Below are 26,247 nucleotides of genomic sequence, written 5' to 3' on the forward strand. Positions count from 1 at the left end.
ACTCCATGGATAGATGATCCTGATGGGCCATAGTCCATGGGGTTGCAAAGAGTAGGACATGACTGAGAGACTGAGCGCATAGCACACATGGAAACAGTGAAAAAAAAAAACAATGGTTGCCAGAGGTTTGGGGGAAGAGATGAAGAGACCAGACACAGAGGATCGTTAGGGCAGTGAAAATACTCTAATATGATTACATAATGGTGAATACATATCATTTTTTTAAGCCCTTAGGACACACAGCACAAAGAGTAAAGCACAATGTAAACCATGAACCTCAATGATTGTGATGTGTCAAGTATGATGTGCCAATTGTAACCAGTGTACCACTCTGGGAGGAGATCGAGGAGGCTAGGTCTATGCAGAGGCAGGGTGTATGTGGGACATCTCTGTACTTCATGTCAAGTTGTGTTGTGAAAACCTAAAATTGCTCTAAAAAACAAAATATTAAAAATCTTTTCTTCAATGACATAAACTCTAAATCTCTGATATATAACTAAATATAAGTACAGCAATGTTCTTTAGCAACATCTACTTCAAGAAATGAAGCCCTGAGTAGACAATTTGGGTGGACAGTCCAGTCCGGTTCCTCTCATAAGAGTCCATGTTGGTACTGCTGAGGCAACACCATAAGGAGCTTTGAAGGAATTGTTCATGAAAAAGAAGGAGATGGTAAGAGCAAAAAGTGATGACATAGATTTTTTGAAGAAGTGCTTACAATATTAATATTATGAGAACTTATAGAATAGTGCCAGTTGTAAAAGAGTCTATTTTAAGATCATCTTTCTGACAGAATTCCAGTCTAATTCTAAGAGGTACACAGCTGGGCAAAGAGAACATTTTGAACTAGAACTGCTGGTCTATTTGTCTTTCAGATAATATATACTTTAGTTATTCAAAGACCAAAGATTAGGAAAAGGAATCTGATCACGTACTACAGAGAAGAAAACACAGGGAAAAAAATGGAGCTAAAAATTATTGTAAAAGTCTTAATTTTTGAGCATTTAGATGACTTCACATTTTCTTGTGTGGTATAAGATGACCAGTCTAGGAAAATATTTCGTGTAAGAGACAGAGATGAATCTATTTTGCTTAAGTGAGCACAGAGGGGAAGAAATGTCTTAAGAGAAGTTGACCCACAAAACCTGGAAGAATGGCCCATGATTCCTGAAATAGAAAATAGTCCAGAAATCGGGGAGCCCTAAGTAGGGCTTTTCTGAATCACGTGTCATCATAACATCCAGATGGAAAAATAACAGCAAATTCTGGTGTATAGATTGCTTCTTTTAATGTAAGTCATTTAAAAAATGAAGACAAGCTGTTATTCATGTATTATAAAGCTATTAAGTATATTTTAAATATTTTCACACAATTTTCCTATCAGGTCCCTTTATAAACTGATATTATAGTAAAAAATTATAGCTACAATCATAAAATGGCTAAACATAAAAGATTTAGTCATTCTAATGGTACATGAAACATAATAAATCACCACTGAATGTAGTGTTACGTTTTCTATCAATTAAGTATATATTTTCCCAAATAAAACAATGAGAAATTCATTTTGAAAAATGTCAATGTATTAGGTGTTTTAGTACCCATGCATAAAGGAGCAAGTTTCATAAATTTTAATCATTTAACCTTAATCAATTTCATGAAGAAATACTGTTATTACTCATCCAATTTTGTCACTGATTATTACTACTTTCCTATAATTTTCACATTTATAATTAAAATGATTTTAGAAAGAGTTTTACTATTAAGTAATACAGATACGTTAAAGGATAATTCTCCATAGCATTTCACATGCCTCAGAAACTGGAGGTAAAAGATTTGTTTCCTGACCAGTATGGAAATAGTAGAGAGTATCTCCCTCCTGAGAGACATTCTAGGATCCTAAAGTCTCCCTCCTCTTTCCCAAGATATTTTCTTACATTCCAGGTAATAAAGGCAGCATTTTCTTCAAGGGCAAAGAATGGCAGGTTGGGAAGCACCCATTACACTTTGGAGATTTCCTGAACTCAATATTTCTCCACTGTAGATTAGACATCCACCTGGCTCAGTCCCATCTTACCTGTGGGAGATGGGACTCAAGGGGAACCACTAAAGCATGTTGCTCACGCTGTCAGCTGTGCCATGAGAAATTAACTGCTGCATTCATATGGGCTTATTGTTTCATGACTGATCTAATTTATGAAGCATGGCAAGTCAGCTTGGCAGCTACAAGGCTACTTAAAGATGGCTTGACCTCTTGACAAATGAAATCCATTTATCCACTTATCTGGTAGCAATTAATTTATGTAGGAAGCACTGTCTAAAGTTTGTCTTTAAAGCATGACTCAAGTCCATTAAACATATGAAAGAAATTTCATAGTTAATGAATTTCCAACATTCATTTAAAATTCCTATTTTATGTTATTTAAGAGTAGCATTAATTTAGAAACATTACAAGGCTTACTGCATATAACAGAAAAGTTAGAAAGAATGCCATGTATCTGGGGGATTTGTAGATCCTCATAATTTTTTGTTTGTTTAATTTTTGTTCTTTTTTGTGTTTTCTTAATTTTTTATTTTGTTTGCAGATCCTCAGTATAACACTGATGCTGGTTGACAGAAAGACTACTTTACTCTTTTCTATGATTAAGAAAGAAGTGCTCCAGAGCACAGACTCTGGAATGGTTTGGATCTATACTGTAGCTCTCCAATACAGTACCACAGCTGGAGCACTGCATTGAGCATTTGAAATATGGCCACATGAAATTTGCATGACCAGACTTGATATGTGCTATAAGTGGAAAATATATGCTTGGTTTTAATGTATTAAAAATTCATGCTTGACATGAAAATAATGTAAAATATCTCAATAATTTTATACTGATTAGATATAAAAAGAATAATATTTTAGGTGAAAGTGAAAGTATATTAGTCTCTCAGCCATGTCCAACTCTTTGTGACCCCATAGATGGCAGCCTTCCAGGCTCTTCTGTCCATGGAATTCTCCAGGCAAGAATACTGGAGTGGATAGCCATTCCCTTCTCTGGGAGATCTTCCTGACCCAGGGATTGAACCCAATACTCCTGCATTGCAGGCAGATGGGATGCCCCAATACTTTAGACACAGAGTTTTAAATAAAATATATTTGTAAAATTAATTCACTTTTTTTTTAACTTTTAAAAATATTTGTGTTTGGTAACCTCCCAGATAGGTCCCAGTGATTCCTGCCCTACCTCCTGGTTGTCACATCTTTGTGTAGTCCCCACCCAGATCACCAGTATTCACCTGTGTGATCAAAAAATATAGCAGTAATGATGGTATGTCACTACTGAGATTAGGTTATAGAAGACTATGATTTCCATTTTGGGCTTGCTTAGATCACTTAGGAGAAACCCAAGAGTAGAAGAAATGAAGCTTTCTCGGATAGCCACATAAATGTTTGATGAAAAAGCATATTAAATGTCTACTGGGCAGTGCTAGTGTAGAGTTAGGGGCTTCCCTGGCGGCTCAGCGGTAAAGAATCTGCCTGCAATGCAGGAGACCCCCTACAATGCAGAAGACACAGGTTCAATTGCTGGGTCAGGACGATTCCCTGGAGAAGGAAAAGGCAACCCACTCCAGTGTTCTTGCCTGGGAAATCAGAGAAGCCTGGAGGGCTACAGTCTGTGGGGTCACAAGAGTCAGTTACGACTTAGCAATAAACCACCACCACCAAGGTAGATTTAACATAACCACTTACTTGACTATGTGATCTTGGGTAAGTTACTTAGCCTTTCTGTAACTCTGTTTCCTTATATGCAAAATGTGAATTCAATTAGTAACCCATATATACATAAAAGTGTTTAGAACAGTTTTACATGTATAAGTATTTAGAACAGTGTCTGACACATCATTGGGATTCTCATTTGAGACTGTGATGTGGGCAGGATAGAGTGTAGGGTAGCAGAGAATGTTCCATATCTAAGTTCTACTACCACACTTCCACACACCTACACAACAGTATTCTTCCACAATAATAAAATTCATAAAATATGATCTAAAAATTCAAACAGAAAAATGTCTTCAATCTAACCATGTAATTTTAATGGTGAATCTACAGATGCAACCACAGCCTTTCTTGAACATACGGTTTAGAGATATTAAGTAAGTTTGCTGCTTGGAAATAAACTTTTACCATCAGAAAAAAAAAGTATACTGAAACTTAGGATACTTCTTATGTCTAAAGAGAAAGCATTTATTGCACATGTTTAATAACACTGTGAAGGAGAAACAAATATTTCCAAGAAGTAATCTAGATTGGAACTTTACTATAACCCAAACTTTACATGATTTACTGGTGTATGTGGAGAATGCAATCGACTACCAAATATCAGAATGTATTTTTGTTGTATTTGACAAGAATGACATGTTTTCTAGCTCATAAAAGGACTTAACCAAGTGGGCTGTCTTAATAAAAAAACAAATTATGCTTCTAATACAATATGTTTATTTCCATAAACAGTTGAAGTGATTGCTTTTTATTTCCTTTACTATATTGAAGATTTTTTAGGTAACATAATAAATATATCTAGAAACATAACATTGATATGTGATGTAATCAGCTATGTATATTGCAAGCTTAATTTCCCACTCACATTTTAGCAAAAAATCAGCTTTCAGTTTGTTCCCTTAAAGAGTCCTTGCCAACTCACTACAAAGCTTTTCTTTCTTAATTGTTGCTTGAGTTTTCATTTGCTGGAGTTGCATCTATACAGCTATATTTACTGATTAAAAGCTATATATCTTTCTTCAGTAGGTGTCTTTATTTGCAAAGAAAGGGTACCATGCATACCATTGTCAATGTTATGGTCATCTTCATCCAAACTTTTGAATTATCAACAAGAAATTAAGAATCTACATTTGTATACTTTACTTCAATACAGAAGAGTGGATGATGTCAAAGGGATGGTGGAAAAAGGGCCTTTGAAAATTGTCTCCTCCATAAAAGCAATAGAGAAACTGGTTTAAAAAAAAAAATCACCAGGATTAATTTTTTCAGAACTCTGGAAACTAATCAAAGAATTACAGCAATCTGGAGAAAATTTATTAATGGAAAAATATTAAGAGCTGAATCTTTTTAAGAACAGCAAACTTTGTGGCATTTTAACTTGCTTGTATTCCCACTCTTCCTACCCTCTTCAACTTCATAGTAGCTTGAAAACCAACAGCCTACAATCATAGCAAAGCCAGCAGTCATAAGATGGGGCAGAAGCTGGAGTTCCTTCAAATCTCATTCTCAAAAATACTTATTATTTGACATGTCTGGTGACTCCGTGGAAGATTCTGTTTGTAATGCTGCCTCTATTTGGTCTATTTTGAGTTCAGTGAGGGGGAAAAGACTTTTCCTCATGGCATTTGTCAAAAACAATAAGAGGCAATTATTTAATTTTTGTGGTGTGTAACAGTTGGGGAGGAGGAAGGTTAACCAAAAAGCCTAAAATGAAAAGCTCAGGAATGAGGTGTCCATAAGGACACTGAGAAGTTCTAACACATTCCTGGAAATCTAGAGGGCCACATAAATGTATATGACCATGCACATGCCCAAAACTGTGTGCATGCTCAAGAAAGACCTGAGAAGTCCATAAACTTTCAATTTTGGTTGACTTTGAAGCTTTATATGAGCAGGAAATAAAAGTTAAGCAAGAGTTTTCAACTGCTTGGTTGAGTGTTTGAATGCATCTCCAAGTAAACACAGAATCTCTTCAAAGATTGGGAAACTTCTTGGTTCCAGTTGTTTAAGGAAATCTCTGTCCATACTTTCATTGCCCTCCAAGCAATGACTTCTATAGCAGAAGTGAAGTGAAGTGACTTCTATACAGTCACTTCAATGGCTGTATGTAACAGAGAATGTAAACTTTGCAGACTTAGTTCAGAAGAATCACTAAACAATCAGCAATAAGAAGACCTGAGGAGGGAAGAGAATCCAACTTCTAGAGTTGATACATTATATTGTTGAAAATATGCAATTTTCGACATTAAATTGCAAGACAGGCAAAAGAATAAGAACGTCTGGCTCATAAGCAAGGGGAAAAAATTCAATCAACAGAAACTGTTTCTGAGGAAGCCCAGACACTAGAGTTCCTGGAGAAAGAATTCAAACAGCTATGTTAAATATATTCAAAGAAACGAAAGAAACTGTGTCTACAGGATGAAAAGGAAGTATGAAATCAAGTCTTAGCAAATAGAGAATATAAGTCAAATTTGAAAGTAGGTCAACTGAGATTATACATTCTAAGAAACAAAAAGTATGAAGAAAACAAACAGAGCTTCAAAGACCTGTGATACATCATCAAGCATATCAATATGTGAAAAATGAATATCTCGGAAGAAAGAGAAAAAAGTGTAGAAAGAATATTTGAGGAAATGATGGTAAAAACTTCCAAAATTTGATGAAAAACATTAATCTACACTTTAAGAAACTCAACATATTCCACATAGAATAAACTCAGAGATCCATGGCTAGACACATCATAATTAAACTGTTGAAAAGTAAAAACAAATAGAGAATTTGGTGGGGGGGGTGGGGGTGGAGGAGAAAATAAAAGATTCATCATGTACAAGGGTTTCTCATAAAATTAAAAGCTAATTTCTACTAGAAACCATGGAGGACAGAAATCACTGGGATGACATACTTAAAGTGCTGAAAGAAAAGGACTATCAACCAAAAATTCTCTGTCCAGAAAAAAAAAAAAATCCTGTAAAAATAAAGAAAATATTAAGACATTTCCAGATAAACAAAAATTGAGAGAATTTATCACTACCAAACCTTCCATACAAGAAAACACTCAAGGGGGTACTTCAGGCTGACATGAGAGGACACAAATCAGTGACTCTAGTGTATGTGAAGAAATAAGAGTTATCAATAAAGGTAACTACAAAAGTAAAAGACATTTAAATGAATGCTTTGCTTTCATTTTTTTTTCCTCCTAGCTTATTAAAAAAAAAAAGCTGCATAAAAAAGTCACAATCTGTGCTGATGGGCACACAATGTATAAGATATGATTTTTATAATAATAAAAACACCATAAGCAGAGTACATCATGAGAAACTCTGGGCTGGAAGAAGTACAAGCTGGAATCAAGATTGCCAGGAGAAATATCAATAACCTCAGATATGCAGATGATACCACCCTTATGGCAGAAAGTGAAGAGGAACTAAAGAGCCTCTTGATGAAAGTGAAAGAGGAGACTGAAAAAGTTGACTTAAAGCTCAACATTCGAAAACTAAGATCATGGCATCCGGTCCCATCACTTCATGGCAAATAGATGGGGAAACAGTGGAAACAATGGCTGACTTTATTTGGAGGGGCTCCAAAATCACTGTAAATGGTGATTGCAGCCATGAAATTAAAAGACTCTTGCTCCTTGGAAGGAAAGTTATGACCAACCTAGACAGCATAGTAAAAAGCAGAGAGACATTACTTTGCCAACAACGGTCCATCTAGTCAAGGCTATGGTTTTTCCAGTAGTCATTTATGGATGTGAGAATTGGACTAAAAAGAAAGCTGAGTGCCGCAGAACTGATGCTTTTGATCTGTGGTGTTGGAGAAGACTCTGAGAGTCCTTTGGACTGCAAGGAGATCCAACCAGTCCATCCTAAAGGAGATCAGTCCTGGGTGTTCATTGGAAGGACTGATGTTGAAGCTGAAACTCCAATACTTTGGCCACCTGATTCAAAGAGCTGACTCATTTGAAAAGATCCTGATGCTGGGAAAGATTGAGGGTAGGAGGAGAAGGGGCCGACAGAGGATGAGATGGTTGGATGGCATCACTGACTCAATGGGTAGAGTCCAGGAGTTGGTGATGGACAGGGAGGCCCGGAGTGCTGCAGTTCATGGGGTTGCAAAAAGCTGGACATGACTGAGCAACTGAACTGAACTGAACCAAGGAGTAAGAAACAGAGCTATATGGGAGCCAAATTTTTATACCATTGAAATTAGATTGGCTAATCCAAACTAGATTGCTAAAAATTAAGACATTAATTGTAATCCCTGGACTAATACTGAAAAAATCACTAAATATACACACATATAAAAGGTCAGTTTTCATTCCAATCCCAAAGAAAGGTAATGCCAAAGAATGCTCAAACTACCGCACAATTGCACTCATCTCACACGCTACTAAGGTAATGCTCAAAATTCTCCAAGCCAGGCTTCAGCAATATGTGAACTGTGAACTTCCTTATGTTCAAGCTGGTTATAGAAAAGGCAGAGGAACCAGAGATCAAATTGCCAACATCCGCTGGATCATGGAAAAAGCAAGAGAATTCCAGAAAAACATCTATTTCTGCTTTATTGACTATGCCAAAGCCTTTGACTGTGTGGATCACAATAAACTGTGGAAAATTCTGAAAGAGATGGGAATACCAGAACACCTGATCTGCCTCTTGAGAAATTTGTATGCAGGTCAGGAAGCAACAGTTAGAACTGGACATGGAACAACAGACTGGTTCCAAAGAGGAAAAGGAGTTCGTCAAGGCTGTATATTGTCACCCTGTTTATTTAACTTATATGCAGAGTACATCATGAGAAATGCTGGACTGGAAGAAACACAAGCTGGAATCAAGATTGCAGGGAGAAATATCAATAACCTCAGATATGCAGATGACACCACCCTTATGGCAGAAAGTTAAGAGGAACTCAAAAGCCTCTTGATGAAAGTGAAAGTGGAGAGTGAAAAAGTTGGCTTAAATCTCAACATTCAGAAAACGAAGATCATGGCATCCGGTCCCATCCCTTCATGGGAAATAGATGGGGAAATGGTGGAAACAGTGTCAGACTTTATTTTTCTGGGCTCCAAAATCACTACAGATGGTGACTGCAGCCATGAAATTAAATGACGCTCACTCCTTGGAAGGAAAGTTATGACCAACCTAGATAGCATATTCAAAAGCAGAGACATTACTTTGCCAACAAAGGTCCATCTAGTCAAGGCTATGGTTTTTCCTGTGGTCATGTATGGATGTGAGAGTTGGACTGAGAAGAAGGCTGAGTGCCGAAGAATTGATGCTTTTGAACTGTGGTGTTGGAGAAGACTCTTGAGAGTCCCTTGGACTGCAAGGAGATCCAACCAGTCCATCCTGAAGGAGATCAGTCCTGGGATTTCTTTGGAAGGAATGATGCTAAAGCTGAAACTCCAGTACTTTGGCCACCTTATGCTAAGAGTTGACTCATTGGAAAAGACTCTGATGCTGGGAGGGATTGGGGGTAGGAGGAAAAGGGGACGACAGAGGATGAGATGGCTGGGTGGCATAACTGACTCGATGGACGTGACTTTGAGTGAACTCTGGGAGTAGGTGATGGACAGGGAAGCCTGGCGTGCTGCGATTCGTGAGGTCGCAAAGAGTCGGACATGACTGAGAGACTGATCTGATCTGATCTGATAATTAGATATTTTTTTAAAAAAAGCACCAGACTTCTGGTTTCTAGTCTGGCATACAAGGAATTTGGCAGATATCCCTCTGTCCAAAAGAAAAGTGAAATCTGAACAAACTGAAAAATTCAATAACTATTCTTAGGTACATTAGAGAAGTGAGATCAGAGGACAAAGTACTGCCTCCACAACTGGAGAGACCTACAGGCAAGTACAGAGAATCACAATTTACTAGAGAAGAAACTGCTACAAAAACCAGTACCAGCGTATACAAATCTGAACTGCAGTCAACAAATTGCTGGAGGCTTACAGTGGACAAGTATGAGAGTAAAAAACCTTCAGGGAGATCTAGTCATAGGGAGGGACCAAATTTTTTAAGTTCTACCACCAAAAACTCAACCTAGCTCTCACAGTAAATATCAAAGAAAAATCCCCTCATGCTTCTCATAGAGGGAAGGTAGAAAAACCCTTTTTGAAACAGACCAGAGCATTCTGTTCTTAATCTGTGCTTTATTAAGAGTCACTGACCTGGAGGGATGAAAATACACAGCTAACACCCACTCTAGCTTTCAACTTCGGGAAAATACACAAGAAAGCCCACTCTCGCCTTTCCACTTGGGGAAAGGGAAATACCCAGCTTTAGCCTGCACTGGTTTTCCATGAGGGAGAAGGGAAATACCCAACTCCAACCCACTCTAGCCATACTGTCCCAACTAAGGATGTGGGGAAGGGGACCAAGAAGCACTCGTGAAGTTCACAATTCAGAGGCACAAGTTCACAAAAATATTATAACATAATCATAGGACTAGAGAATGTTTCTACCCCTGCCACACCTTACTGCCACATTGCATGCGTGCATGACAAGTCTTTTCAGTTGTGTCCAACTCTGCGACACTATGGACTGTAGTCTGCCAGTCTTCTCTGTCCATGGGATTCTCCAGGCAAGAATACTGCAGTGGGTTGCCATGACCTCCTCCAGTGGTCTTCCCAACCCAGAGATCGAACTTGTGTCTCTGATGTCTCCTATATGGGTTTTATTCTTAGGCAGAGTTCACCAAACTATAGTTCACAGGTCAAAATCTGCCAACCCCTGATTTTGAAATAAATTTATATGGAACCACAACCACTGGCTTAAGTAGTGTCTGTAGCTTCTTTCATGTAACAACATCAGAGTGGAGTAGTTGTTATGAAGACTATTTGGCAAGTGAAGTCTTAAATATTTACCATCTGGTCCTTTACAAAAAAAGCCTGCCAACTCTGGTCTAAAGAATAAGACAAAAAGGAGTACGTCAAGGCTGTATATTGTCACCCTGATTATTTAACATATATGCAGAGTACATCATGAGAAACACTGGGCTGATAGAAGCAAGCTGGAATCAAGATTGCAGGGAGAAATATCAATAACCTCAGATATGCAGATGACACCACCCTTATGCCAGAAAGTGAAGAGGAACTCAAAAGCCTCTTAATGAAAGTGAAAGAGGAGAGTGAAAAAGTTGGCTTAAAGCTCAGTATTCAGAAAACGAAGATCATGGCATCTGGTCCCATCACTTCATGGGAAATAGATGGGGAAACAGTGGAAATAGTGTCAGACTTTGATTTTGGGGGCTCCAAAATCACTGCAGATGGTGACTGAAGCCATGAAATTAAAAGACACTTACTCCTTGGAAGAAAAGTTATGACCAACCTAGATAGCATATTGAAAAGCAGAGACATTAATTTGCCAACAAAGATCTGTCTAGGCAAGGATATGGTTTTTCCAGTGGTCATGTATGGATGGGAGAGCTGGACTGTGAAGAAAGCTGAGCGCCAAAGAATTGACGCTTTGAACTGTGGTGTTGGAGAAGACTCTTGAGAGTCCCTTGGACTGCAAGGAGATCCAACCAGTCCATTCTGAAGGAGATCAGCCCTGAGTGTTCTTTGGAAGGACTGATGCTAAAGCTGAAACTCCAGTACTTTGGCCACCTCATGCAAAGACTTGACTCATTGGAAAAGACTCTGATGCTGGGAGGGATTGGGGGCAGGAGGAGAAGGGGATGACAGAGGATGAGATGGCTGGGTGACATCACCGACTCGATGGATGTGAGTTTGAGTGAACTCTGGGAGATGGTGATGGACAGAGAGGCCTTGTGTGCTGCGATTCATGGGGTTGCAAAGAGTCGGACACGTTGAGCGACTGAACTGAACTGAACTGAACTGAAGGTGTATAGTATGGTGCCCAAGATACTATGGTAACATAGAAGAGTGATATCTAGATTGAATTACAAAGTCAGCAAAAGTTTTCTAGGAGGCATAATATCTAAGCTAATTTTTGATGACAGAGTTATCTAGACAAAGAAGAGAAGCCAAACTTGTCAGTAAGGCCAGAAAATGAAGTTTAGCAGTGATCCAGGGAGCTAGGAATAAAGAGTGCAACTATGATTAAGAAAGATTAATTAGTTCTACATAAATTATGAAAATATATCTGTAATTTCTTCATTCCCACTATCTAGCTCAACTAATGGTGCATATAGTTGAACTCACAAATATCTCTTAGCAGAAAATATTAATTCCTAAGTAAAACATGTTTACTGAAAAGGCAAGAAAATATTTGCCTTCTGTTAGTCCTTAAAAATCACTGAACTATAAGACTTGAGTTTTTCACCCACTACCCTAGAATAAAACAAAAAATACCATTTTTTCATTGTTTTCAGTTGTAGAGATTATATAACATTTAACAATACAGTTTTACAAATGAGAAATGGTTGCAAAATATGTACCTGGAAAATTCATAGGCAGTTCAAATGATTGTGGAGACACACAACCCTCAACGTGCTCACAAATTTCAGCCATGATTTTCTTAATTTTGAGGTCAGTAATTTTAATAACTTCTCCTGTTGACAAACAGCATTCATTTCCAAACATTTCATAAATAGAACCTGAAAAGAGGATGAAAAAAAGAATTCAATAATGAAGACCAAAGTAGGAATCAAAATCCTCATATGAAGCGTTTTTATTCAGTTCTTCTCTTAGACCCCTGCTAAACAGGAATTTAATCAAGCATGGCAAAATGTACAACATGTGCTAGGAAAAAGATTAGATTTTTCACTTCATCCACTGGCAAAGTGTAAACAATCTTATTTTAGCTATTATTGTAAATTGAATTTATGGTTTCTTCAGTACCCCTAGCTCAACTTTCCAAGGTCAAGCTCAGCCATGTCTTCCCTGCTGGAATTGATGATATTTTTTTGCTAGGTCACAGAGTGAAACCCACATGAGTCAATAATGATCTAAGTAAACACTGCAAACAAGGTTGTAATACAATCTAATCTCCAAAGACAGAGGGTTTGTATACCTGGGTTTCATATTAAGAGCATTACATCTATTTATAATACCTAGTTCTTTTCATCATCATGAATATAACATTTTGCCCACTTTTTCTCTTGTTTTTGACAAGCTGGAAACAATTCTCAATATCTGATGGCAATAGAGGGCAGACCAATCCAGGCAAACTGAAAAGCTTCATTTTAGTTCAGGATTTCGGTCTTCTTCCTAAGAAACCTTTTACCATAGATGTCAAACCTAAATTTTTCATCTATTTAAGTTTTCTTTTATATCTCCTGATGGATAAACATTGAACAGTGAAATAAGTAAAAGATGAGCAACAGGAAACAGGAGAAGCAAAAGTTCTGGATAACCTACCCTCAGTGAACAGGAAACAACCCCCAAACTACATCTCTGTGATACTGTCACTTTACAATAAAACAGGAAACTAGAGGTTGATATAAATAAACATTGCAGAACTGTGGGATTTTAAAATATATCAATTTCCTTTCCTCCAATATGATTTAAATCCTCTTTACCACACTAAAATATGAACAATAAGAGCATAAGATTTTAGGTTAGTTGGTTGGTTTTCTGAATTTTTCTCTTATGAGACCCTTTCTCACAGATATAGCAGGTATCTAAAACATTTTTATAGCATTAATGGTTATTATGAAAGCTACTAAGCCCAGCATTTAATCTAGGTCTATCCTGTAGCTCAAACTGTAAAGAATTTGCCTGCAATGCAAGAGACCCAGGTTCAATCCCTGGGTCAGGAAGATCCTCTGCAGAAGGAAATGGCATTTAATCTAGCTTTAAACAATTCTGTGATTGTATCAGTCTCAACAGGGAGCAGGGGACATATGCAAATCAGAATGATTTAAGGAGGTTTTACACAATTCATGAGGTTCTCAGAGCAAGTATTCTGGGGTGGTTTGCCATTCCCTCCTCCAGTGGATCACGTTTTGTCAGAACTCTCTACTATGACCTGGTCCATCTTGGATGGCCTTACACAGCATGACTCATGTGTGCAATGGATGCAATAGGCATGAACTTGGGCAATGGATACTGATGCAATGGACATGAACTTGGGCAAATTTTGGGAGACGGTGAGGGATGGAGTGGCCTGGTGTGCTACAGTCCATGGGGTGGGAAAGAAAAGGACACAACTGGGCAACTGAACAACAACACAGAGGTTTCAACAAAGGGGCAATTTACACACAAGCACAGCCAGTTCTAAAAAACATGAGAACATAAATGTCCTGATCTCACTCTTCCTCCACTGGATCATAAGCCAGTGCACCCCAGTTCAGCCAGAAGCTAGAGGACAATGGAGCTGCTGACTCCACAGGAGTCAGCCTTCCAGGCAGAATGGAAATGAAATCTAGCACACCAATCTTATTGTCCAAAAATGAGGGTCATTTTTGCAGACAAGCTAGTGTATGCACTCCTCGTATCCTTCTAAAACTTGCTTCTTTTCTCACATTATTCCCTTAACTACAAACACATATGTTCATTACTTTTCATTAACTTCAATACATTGTGTTGTTGGCCATCTCAAATCCCTTATGGAACACACTGGGATATTAAATAATAATAATAAATCCACAGTGACATTTTCTTCCAGTGAGCTCAGAATAGTTATTTGCTGATTCTCATTTGGCAATTAATCTCACAGTAGCATTTTACTTTTACAGTATTATCTCATCCTGTACTTAACTTTTTATGACTTTAGTTTCTATTACTCCCAATTTAATTTTAAGCTTCATGAAAAAAATGCTGCATTATATTATTGTATATCTACCAACACATCAACCTCCCTTCCTCATTTATTGAGCAATCTTTAATGAACACTTACTATGTGTCAGACATTGTAATTGGCAGTAATCTAATTGATATTGTAATTAGAGATATAGAGGCTTCCCAGGTGGCTCAGTGGTAAAGAGTTCCTTTGCCAATGCAGGAGCTGCAGGAGACGTGAGTTTGATCCCTGAGTCAGAAAGATCCGCTGGAGGAAGAAATGGCAAGCCACTCCAGTATTCTTGCTGGAATAATGCCATGGACAGAGGACACTGGTGGCTTACAGTCCATAGGGTCACAAAGAGTCAAACACAGCTGAAGTAACTGAGCACACACGCATGCATTAGAGGTCCAATGCATATGTTTTCTCCATAGAAGCACTGTTTTGAAGGGAAGAGACAAGTAAGCAAACAATTGCAGCAGATTATAAGAACGCTATAATACAGAAAATACAGGGCATTGTGGGAGTAAATTGGCAGAATTTAACTAAGCAATTACATGGTAGAGAGATTAGAGAAAGAATTATGCAGGAGACGACAGCCTAGCTGAGTTTTAAAGGAAACCTCACAAGATGTTAGGGCAGGAGAGGATATAGTATTTGAAAAGGCAGTGAAGTGTGAAAGAGTCTGATACATTCTGGAAACTTCACATAATATTTTATGTCTCAAATATAAGTAAGAAGTGGTAACTGGTAAGACAGGAGACTGGAGAATTAGAGGGAATCCAGATCATGCAGTGTGTTTATAAAATTACCAATAAACAACAACAAGAAAACAGTTAAAGTCTGAAGCAACCTCAGAGTCAGAGAATTTACATTTTCAGTTATCAGGGTTCAGGAACTAATACCAATTTAATGAGAGGTCATACATATCTAGGCACTTGCTATCCAAAGTGTGGACTGCTGCATCACCTGGGAGCTTGTTAGGATCTTAGCCAGACCCCAGACCTGCTGAATCAGAACCTGCATTTTTAACAAGATCCCCAGATGATTCATAAGTACATTAAGGTCTGGAAAGCACTGATCTAGACAACAAATGTATAATTGAAATAGTCTCTGTTCTGAGATTGTAGCAAGACTCAGCAGAGAGAAGGACATGTCAGGTACAGGAAGCATTCAGTGTCACTGAGGCAGAGGATGTGTCAGTGGGGATATGGAAAGGGAAGGATTTAAAATAGCAAAGTGACATGGTAAGATTTTTGTCACATGAAATGGAATATAATTTGATCTTTCCCATTTCAGCAGAAGTCTGGCTTAACTTCAACGCAATGAATGTCTAATTGCAGATGTAATGTATAGCAAACTGACTCACTTGGAATGTCACCTCTTTTGCAAAGGTTCCACCGGAATTCAAAATTAAAAGATGAGTTTGTGTGAGATTACACATCAACTCATAGGGGACAGAAGTCAAAATTCTAAGAGAAAATTCTATGAGTTTTTGTCACCATACAAAAACCTTTTGCCACTTCAGGTCTCTTTCTAATCATCCCTTTTCTTTTGGAAAAAGAAAATCCCTCCCCCCTTTTTTTTCAGTCATACAAGGAAAAGAGCCTCATGAGAATGTTAATCTTTAATACTTGTCTTTAATTCTTTGTGACTTGCGATTTTCTCTAAGTAAGAAAGCTATGAACTCATTTTTAATAAAGAGAGAAGTCAGTGATACCCAACTCTAGAAAGTTATGTCCATGATAGGTGACAGGAAATACAGCAAATCACAAACTCCTGAAACTTGAAGAGTTCTTGTACATTGTTATCATTATTATGTCTCTTAAAATACATTTTTCCTCAGTGAAAATATAAAATGGTTAATTTAAAAAACAGCCAACACTCATAATCTCAGAACAAGCACATTATAATGTGCCTAATTGCCTTAAAAAAATTGCTGAGATGTGTGTCTGAATAATGTGTTGTGTGTATATAGATATAAAAATAGTTTTCATTTCATTTTTAACCACAAGACATGCATTTTCAATATGCAAATCTCAAATCTATTAAATCTTTACAGACTGATTCTTTCCAAGTCAGAGCATATGTATTCAGGATAATGCCAAACATCAGAGAAAGCTGGAACAAAGCAGCCTGTTTTCAGTGATCAAACATTGCCCCTGAAGGCTGTAATGAAAGAGTCATGTGCCTTTGAAATCACCTGTTCTGTAATGCTACTTTGCTCAATAAAAATGACACATTAATATCCTTTTATGAGTCCATCCCTTATTTGACAATCCACATAAGCAATGCTGGGATCACACAGGGAAAAAAAAAAATTGGTTCCAAAGCTTTTCTTCCTTTTCTTTTACAAAGTTGAAAATGTGTGGCAGTCAGGAAAGAGGAAACTTGTTAGAGGCCTTTTTTTCCTTTACTCAGCATGTAATCCTTTCCTCCATTCCCCTTGCCATCACTTCTCAGCCCTGCCATGCCAACCACTCATTCCATCATCAGTCTGTCTAAGTTCAACCAACCCTAAAAATTTAGCTCATTCATTGTCTTCTTCAAAGCCTTCCTTTATTTCCACCTAAGAATTAATTCTTTACTCTGTGCTCTAATAGTACTTTCATGTCAGTTCAGTTCAGTGACTCAGTTGTGTCCGACTCTTTGCAACTCCATTAACGGCAGCACGCCAGGCCTCCCTGTCCATCACCAAATCCCGGAATCCATCCAAACCCATGTCCATTGAGTTAGTGATGCCATCCAACCATCTCATCCTCTGTCATCCCCTTCTCCTTCTGTCCTCAATCTTTCCCAGCTGTCAGGTCCTTTCAAATGAGTCAGCTCTTCACATCAGGTGGCCAAAGTATTGGAGTTTCAGCTTCAACATCAGTCCTTCCAATGAACACCCAGGACTGATCTCCTTTAGGATGGACTTGTTGGATCTCCTTGCAGTCCAAGGGACTCTCAAGAGTCTTCTCCAACACCGCAGTTCAAAAGCATTGATTGTTCGGTGCTCAGGTTTCTTTGTAGTCCAACTCTCACATCCATACATGACCACTGGAAAAACCATAGCCTTGACTAGATGGACCTTTGTGGACAAAGTAATGTCTCTGCTTTTTAATATGCTGTCTAGGTTGATCATAACTTTCCTTCCAAGGAGTTAGCATTTTTTAATTTCATGGCTGCAGTTACCATCTGCAGTGATTTTGGAGCCCAGAAAAATAAAGTCAGCCATGGTTTCCACTGTTTCCCCATCTATTTGCCATGAAGTGATGGGACCAGATGCCATGATCTTCGTTTTCTAAATGTTGAGCTTTAAGCCAACTTTTTCACTCTCCACTTTCACTTTCATCAAGAGGCTTTTGAGTTCCTCTTCACTTTCTGCCATAAGGGTGGTGTCATCTGCATATCTGAGGTTATTGATATTTCTCCTGGTAATCTTGATCCCAGCTTGTGCTTCCTCCAGCCCAGCGTTTCTCATGGTGTACTCTGCATAGAAGTTAAATAAGCAGGATAACATGTATCTCCATTATAACCGCTGTGTGATCATTATCACAGCCTGCAGTTGTGGTATTATTTTCTGACCATTGATATATATAAATACATTAGAATTTTCTATGCTTTCCTAAAGAAAAATATCATCTTAACTATATTTATACCCCTCCTCACATGTGCACAGATAATTGCACCTCTTTTGTTGATTAGTATTTAGATCCTTAGTGAATGTTAAATTATAACTTAGCTTTACTGTAAAACGACAACAAGTTACTGGGAATAGAGTAGAAGTCTTTCTCCATCAACAGTTTAAAACATAGTTAACCCAAGGCTGTATGCAGGTCAGGAAGCAATAGTTAGAACTGGACATGGAACAACAGACTGGTTCCAAATAGGAAAAGGAGTACGTCAAGGCTGTATATTGTCACCCTGCTTATTTAACTTCTATGCAGAGTACACCATGAGAAACGCTGGACTGGAAGAAGCACAAGCTGGAATCAAGACTGCCGGGAGAAATATCAATAACCTCAGATATGCAGATGACACCACCCTTATGCCAGAAAGTGAAGAGGAACTCAAAATCTTCTTGATGAACGTGAAAGTGGAGAGTGAAAAAGTTGGCTTAAAGCTCAACATTCAGAAAACGAAGATCATGGCATCTGGTCCCATCACTTCATGTGAAATAGATGGGGAAACAGTGGAAACAGTGGCAGACTTTATTTTGGGGGGCTCCAAAATCACTGCAGATGGTGACTACAGCCATGAAATTAAAAGATGCTTATTCCTTGGAAGGAAAGTTATGTCCAACCTAGATAGCATATTCAAAAGCAGAGACATTACTTTGCCAACAAAGGTCAGTCTAGTCAAGGCTATGGTTTTTCCTGTGGTCATGTGTGGATGTGAGAGTTGGACTGTGAAGAAGGCTGAGAGCCAAAGAATTGATGCTTTTGAACTGTGGTGTTGGAGAAGACTCTTGAGAGTCCCTTGGACTGCAAGGAGATCCAACCAGTCCATTCTGAAGGAGATCAGCCCTGGGATTTCTTTGGAGGGAATGATGCTGAAGCTGAAACTCCAGTACTTTGGCCACCTCGTGCGAAGAGTTGACTCATTGGAAAACACTCTGATGCTGGGAGGGATTGGGGGCAGGAGGAGAAGGGGACGACAGAGGATGAGATGGCTGGATGGCATCACTGACTCGATGGACGTGAGTCTGAGTGAACTCCGGGAGTTGGTGATGGACAGGGAGGCCTGGCGTGCTGTGATTCACGGGGTCGCAAAGAGTCGGACACAACTGAGCAACTAAACTGAACTGAACTGAACCCAAGGCTTTGGCATGGATTATATCTCTAATAACAAATGTACAAGTATATGTGAGATTAGCTGGTCACCTTGTGAATTCCCTAGACAGCGAATATTAAGAGCAAGTAATTCTATAATATGAATCTCTGGGGCTAAATTTTCTGTTTTTCCATTATGTTTATCATTTTTATATTGCTGGACTTGAGGATGAGGTTCATAAAATGATCTAAGTTTGATTTAATTTACTCTGTAAAGTCAGACTGATATCGTATGACACTATCTATGGATTAGGCTTGTTAGTAGAGATTTATCATTGCTACTCATAAACAGTTGTGACAAAGTTATTCTTTGTTATTATTCTTACATAGCCAGTCTTCCATAAAGAGAACTGTCTCCATCCCCCGTATGGCATAGACAAAGTCATTCCCACCCACGACATGAAGAATATATCTAAAAATAGATGAATATGATATACGAATGTAGTTTGCAAATAAGTAAGCATAAAACAGCAAGCTTGCAGCTTTACTAGGGATGGATTCCACCAGCTGGATATCAGGTATATCTGAGAGGTGTACCACTGAGAGGTAACATCTGAATATTAATAGGAAATGATCTTTCAAGATCATAGAGACTCTCATTCCTTCTGCCAAACTATCAATATGAGGAGGGCAAAACAGTGGCACCAAGTATTAAGGCAAATGATGACCAATACCAAAGAGAGCTAAGGTATAATCTCTCTTACTTCTACCAATATGGGGTTTTTTTCTGGTGAATTTTAGGTTTAAGTGTTAACTGAGAAATCAAGTTTAAAGACAGAAATACACTAGAAACTATAGTGAATGTTGGTGAGTCTTAAAAAGTCTGAACATGGAAGCAATGAAAACCACAATAGGTTGAAAATGATGGAATCAAGAGTCAATAAAGCAGATTAAAATCATAGTGAGGCCAGAAAATATCTAACTTTTCAACTACTCTGAGTAAAATATGCAGCATTTAGACAATCAGGTTTTAGTAGTTGATGGAGAAAGATTCAGTGTCATGCACCAGCTAAAAATCTAAAGTTTGTTTAATGGTAGAATCAATTTAGCAGATTAAATAAAATCGTGCTTAGAGGGTTTGTAAGTTGGTGTAACCATAGAAGTCATCATCATGGCTCTTTGTGGCAACAAGTATCAGAACAAGGGAACTCAGGGTGTATGAAATGAGTATCCCTCCTACATAGCTATGAAACATTTCCCTATGATGATGGAGCAAATCAATAGTTTGTATCTCCCAATATTATTATTGACCAAATATTCCCCTGGCTTTACCCAGATTTTAATTCTCAAAATTACATCATAAATAATGTCATAATCATATGTTCATATAATTATATGAACAATGTTGCATTCAGAGTTGGTTTATTATCTTAGGAATGACTTGATTTCAAGTACATTTTATATACTTCAATACATTTGCCTATGTATTATATCCTAAATGTTAAATAAAGCTGCTGTAGTCCTCCATAGCCATTTAAAATCATAAACTTGTTCTCCATATCCCATATCCATATTGATTAAAGAATATCAGTACATTGGTTGAATTGTTTATACATGGGTTCCAATGTACTATAATGTATTTACTCCATGCGTACAAGATAAAACTTCACTATATTATAATTTACCCTAAGTTCATTAGCACTGAATACTTCATTAACTATTTTGCTTACAAAATATGAATGTTGAAATTAATTTATATCCATGGAATTAAATAATAAAGATATATATACTTGAATTTAAATGCCTTTATTTTTTATTTTTTTATAATAATTCATTTGTATTAAATTACCCATTTATAATGGATTGGGCAAAGAAAATAAACTGGACCTTCACTACAGGTAGTTTCAGAGGCACTTCTCTAAACTGTTAAGTACAAATATGACCACAGTCAGTCTGTGCAGGGAACCAGGATGTAGTCTCAGGGAGTTAGAGTTAGAGAAAAATCTGAATATACTAGAAAAGGGAAAGTTATAATGTAATATACAAAATCAGTATTATTAACTCATCTATCTCAATATCACCAGTGGCCTGAGTGCCCTGACTGAAAGACACAGGAATTTTAATCAACTTGACAGTAATAGTTCTAATTGCAAACTATCACACTGGCATTCTGATTTGTACATTATACTCTTCTGAGTTGTATGAGACAGTGCTTGAACCTAACTGAACCTGGACACTTTGAACTGCTGCATCTACACAGCTAAGGAACAAAGCCAGGAGCATGTGAAATCCCCTAAGAGATGAACTTTGTGAGTTCTATCTGGCTAGTGTGCCAGGTATTCTCAATGAGAGAAATGGCAAATATCTAAACTATATTCTTCCATTCTCCCTTCCCATCAATAATCATCCATGGCACATTTCCAGCTGAATCAAGATGAAGCCTAATAATCTGCCTCAACATAAATTTCCAAGTGACTATCCATCAATTGAAGATGGCATGCCAGGTATAAATTATTCTGAGCCCAGTCCTGTACTCTGACTTTTCTTGCTTTCTTTAAGCCCCCTTGGGAGATATTTATTTTTAAAGATTTTAGTTGTCCGTTTTGGCTAATTTACTCTCAAAGGCTTAGTTAAAAGAAATCTGGCAGAATACAGACTCTTCATCCATCATTTTTTTTTTTTCAGGTGGCTGCCTGAATTAAGGCATAAAACATCTAACTTGATAATAATCACAACTATATATAGCCCAATGGCAGCCATAGGATGACTTTCAGTTTCATTTTTATTTCTCAGCCAAGTGCCATTATTTCTAATGATCTCTTGAATCACTAGTCTTAGTGTCAGGAGCTTAAATACCATCACATCCTACTAATATATTAAAATGACTGAGTCTTTATACAATATCTCTACCAACTGGTTGTCTAAACTATATTTGAATACTTTCAATGGTGGAATTCCAATTATTTTAGTGTGACACACTTGGTGTGCATGCATGCTTTTGAGAAATTCTTATTGTTAAAAGCTCTGCATTTTAAGTGTAATATGTGTTCCTATAGGGTATAGAGACACTGAGAACTATGCTTATCCTTGGAATCATACAGAAAACAGTTATTTAATTCTCATATATAGCAGCCTTAAAATGTCTGAAGATAGTCATAACCCATTGTTCTTTAAAACAAATCAATCTGTCCAATGATGGAAATATGTTCAGGGCCACTGCTTACAGCATAGGTTGCCCATTATAAAAGTACCTGAAGCACAACTTACTTGGATGTCAATGGCATTTGTGCAGTTCTGCAACAAGGCATCATGCCCCTCAAAAACACACATGCCACTGACTGTTCCAGAAAAGGTTTGATAGTGCCTGTGGGGATGTTCTAAGGTGGCTGCTTCAGCACCTACCACCATGTTTGAATTTCAACTAGTGAGAAAGAGAGATGAAGAGAAGGAAACATTCTTTTTGTTTCAGTGGCATGCAATAGAAATTTCAAATGTCACCTACTATCTCAGTCCATTAGCTAAAGCATAATCAAGTGGCTACTTTAAGCTTCAAGAGATGGGTATCTTTAACCAGGCAGCTGTGTTCACAGCTGAAATCTCTGTTACCATAGAAGACCGAGAGAACAGATACAGGTACCGGGACAGTTAATAGTCTCTCAAATGGTAAGGAAAATTTATGCATATTTCAGGATTTAAATTAGGCTTCATGTGCCTATAAAATTTACATTGTCTTATGAAGAAAAAATGTACATTTTTATTTGAAACACAAAAGATAGGTTTGTTGCTGGCATTGAGACTGAAGGATGAAATTTCAGGGTTGAACTTTATCTCTATTAAGAGATACAACTGTGGAATACACACATGCACAATTTCCTCTCTGTACTCATTCTAAATCACAGGTAAAAGTGCCTTCTCTAGTCAGTGTCAAAATAGAACCTACATTTGATAAATATGTGACTTCAGGCAATAACTTCTGTAAAATGGGCTAGTACCTCAATTTATTTATCTTTAAAATGAGGATAGCAATTTTACCTCAGATAGTTGCTTTGAATAGAAAATCAATTTTTAAGTGTACAACCCAGAACTGGCACCTATTTAGGGCTCAATAGACAGACTGACTGAACTGAACTGAAACATTAGCCATCATTGGTGTCATTATTATTATTTCATATGATGTTGTTTAAGACAAAATAACTCAATATAATGTTATACTATTGTAAACTGGTGTGATTTTCTTGGTTAAGATGAAAGATGAATGACTTCCTATAGATAGGCATGGGGGTTCTCCTGAATAAAAAAATGTTATTTTCTTGTCATTCTAAAAAGAGAAAATTACGGAAGTGAAAACAGAAACTTGAAAAGACAGACTTGGGCTGGGAATCAAGAAGCATACATCAAAGGTAAATTTTTTTTCCACCCTGTACCAAGGAACCTTCAGTTCAGTTCAGTTCAGTCGCTCAGTCGTGTCCAACTCTTTGCAACCCCATGAATCGCAGCACGCCAGGCCTCCCTGTCCATCACCAACTCCCAGAGTTCATCCAGACTCACGTCCATCGAGTCAGTGATGCCATCCAGCCATCTCATCCTCTGTCATCCCCTTCTCCTCCTGCCCCCAATTCCTCCCAGCATCAGAGTCTTTTCCAATGAGTCAACTCTTCACATGAGGTGGCCAAAGTACTGGAGTTTCAGCTTCAGCATCATTCCCTCCAAAGAAATCCCAGGGCTGATCTCCTTCAGAATGGACTGGTTGGATCTCCTTGCAGTCCAAGGGACTCTCAAGAGTCTTCTCTAACACCACAGTTCAAAAGCATCAATTCTTCAGCACTCAGCCTTCTTCACAGTCCAACTTTCACATCCATACATGACCACAGGAAAAACCATAGCCTTAACTAGACGAACCTTTGTTGGCAAAGTAATGTCTCTGCTTTTGAATATGCTGTCTAGGTTGGTCATAACTTTCCTTCCAAGGAGTAAGCATCTTAGTTTGCCACAAATGGGTTACAAGTATACCAGCATATTGAAATTCGTCTTCTTTGAGGTGATCAACTAAGATAGGTCTGGGACGACTAGTGGCTTCGGCTGGTGGCTCTGGTTGAAAATTACCTTGTCTGTTTACCCCATCCAAACAAATACAGTTGACTCTTGAACATTGCAGGGTTTGGGTGCCACCTTCCAGGTGGCTGAAAATCTGCATATACTATACAGTCAGCCCTCTGTATCTGTGGTTCCACATTAATCTAATCAACAAATTAACTGAATACATGCTATGTGCCAAGCAAAATAACTATGATAAGTACTACTGATATAATGGTGACCTGATATATTACTAGCGATATAATATCATTTATAATGATATAAATGATGTATGACCTTAACCTTCATGAAACATTTAATATACTGAAATAAAAGGCATTAATCAAAGAACCATACAAATATATGATTATAAAAAGATAATTACTATGAAAAAAAACAACATGTACTAGGAGAAAGGGCCTGGGTTTGGGCTCTATGAATAGGATATCTGTATTAAATTTATAAGACCACTTAACAAATATTTATTGAGTCCTAGGAGTATTTATCTCAAGTTTAAAGTCTTATTAAAAGGTGCTTCAGCTGAGACTTCTGTTTCTGGAAAGATGAAGTAGACATACATTTTCCTAACCTCATATACTCCAGACTTGCAACTAAAGATGCTGGCAACCTAGAAATGCCAATGTGTACAGACAAAAAAAACTCCAATAAATTCTGTTCTTTCTAGCCAAAAAGTCAGGAAAGGAACAGCCTAGTAAAATAGAAAGCTTTTTGACAATGATCACTCTACTCAAGCCAAACACCACAGAAAAATGGTTAGTTTCACAACCACCTACACCAGAAAAGGCTGGGTAGAGTTATTAGAATTGCACCCTCAGTGAGTGTAGTAAGAAGTTCACCCACCCCTTGCTGAGGTGGTGTCAGAAAAGGCAGAATTGAGAGATGAGACTTATATCTTTGTAAGACTAAGTAATAAATTCCCATTTTCTTTCAGGGAAACCAAGTGAGGAGTCTAGACTTCCAACTCCTCCCCCTTGCAGTGAAATCAGAGGATGTCAGTGAAATATCAGGATTTCCACTACTGCCCAATGTAATTAGGCACCCCCTCACCACAAGAGACCATTACTCACAAGAGTAATGAGGCACTATTATCCCTCCTATCAAGAGTGGTATCAGTGAAAAACTCGAGGAGTCAGTAGTCCCACTGTGACCAGCAGTAAGAAGGAGCCCTTCTCCTTTGGGTGTCAAAAGAGGCTGAAAGGAGAACCTGGGCTTCTAACCCCACCTAGCAATAACGAGGCAATGCATCTCATCTCCTGTTGGAGAAATAAAAATCAGAAACCAAACAGAAAACTAAATATATAACAGACTTAAGCTTTGACATAACAATAGTTACATTAAATGTAAACAGTCTAAATACATCAATTAAAAGAGTTTGATAGAGTGGAGTAGAAAAAAAAATGACCCAAAAATATGCTATCTATAAAATACTTCAAATATAACAATATAGACAGGCTAAAAGAAAATGGATGGAAAAAGATATATCACGCAAAAATCTATCAAAGGAAAGCAGGAGGAGCTATATTAACATCAAATACAGTAAACTTCAGATTGAAGAAAATTGCTAAGGACAGGGATATATATTATGTAATGATAAAAGGGTCAATATACCAAGAAAATACAGCAATCTTAAATATGTATATATCAAACAAGGGAGCTACAAAATATGTCAACAAAAACTGATTCAACTGAAAGGAGAAATAGACAAATCCACAGTTATAGTTGGAGACTTCAACATCCATCACTCCACAACCGACAAAACATTATATTATCAGTAAGGATATAGAAGATTGAAAGCAATCTTCTATATCCTTACTGATAATCTATCTAACGAGGGATGGTATGGGGAGGGAGGAGGGAGGAGGGTTCAGGATGGGGAACACATGCATACCTGTGGCAGATTCATTTTGATATTTGGCAAAACTAATACAATTATGTAAAGTTTAAAAAT

At 37.7% G+C, this 26,247-nt stretch overlaps 1 protein-coding gene across 1 annotated transcript in view; it reads right to left on the reverse strand.

Annotated features, from left to right (window-relative positions):
* THEMIS (thymocyte selection associated) overlaps positions 1-26,247 on the reverse strand; it is a 197,936-nt gene that overhangs the window by 147,379 nt on the left and 24,310 nt on the right. The window contains exon 2 of the mRNA XM_005897593.2: positions 12,164-12,322. Coding sequence (XP_005897655.1) covers positions 12,164-12,322 — 159 coding nt within the window. The remainder of the gene's footprint in view (positions 1-12,163; positions 12,323-26,247) is intronic.

The sequence above is a fragment of the Bos mutus genome, chromosome 9, assembly GCF_027580195.1.
Source record: "Bos mutus isolate GX-2022 chromosome 9, NWIPB_WYAK_1.1, whole genome shotgun sequence".
Classification (NCBI taxonomy): domain Eukaryota; kingdom Metazoa; phylum Chordata; class Mammalia; order Artiodactyla; family Bovidae; genus Bos; species Bos mutus.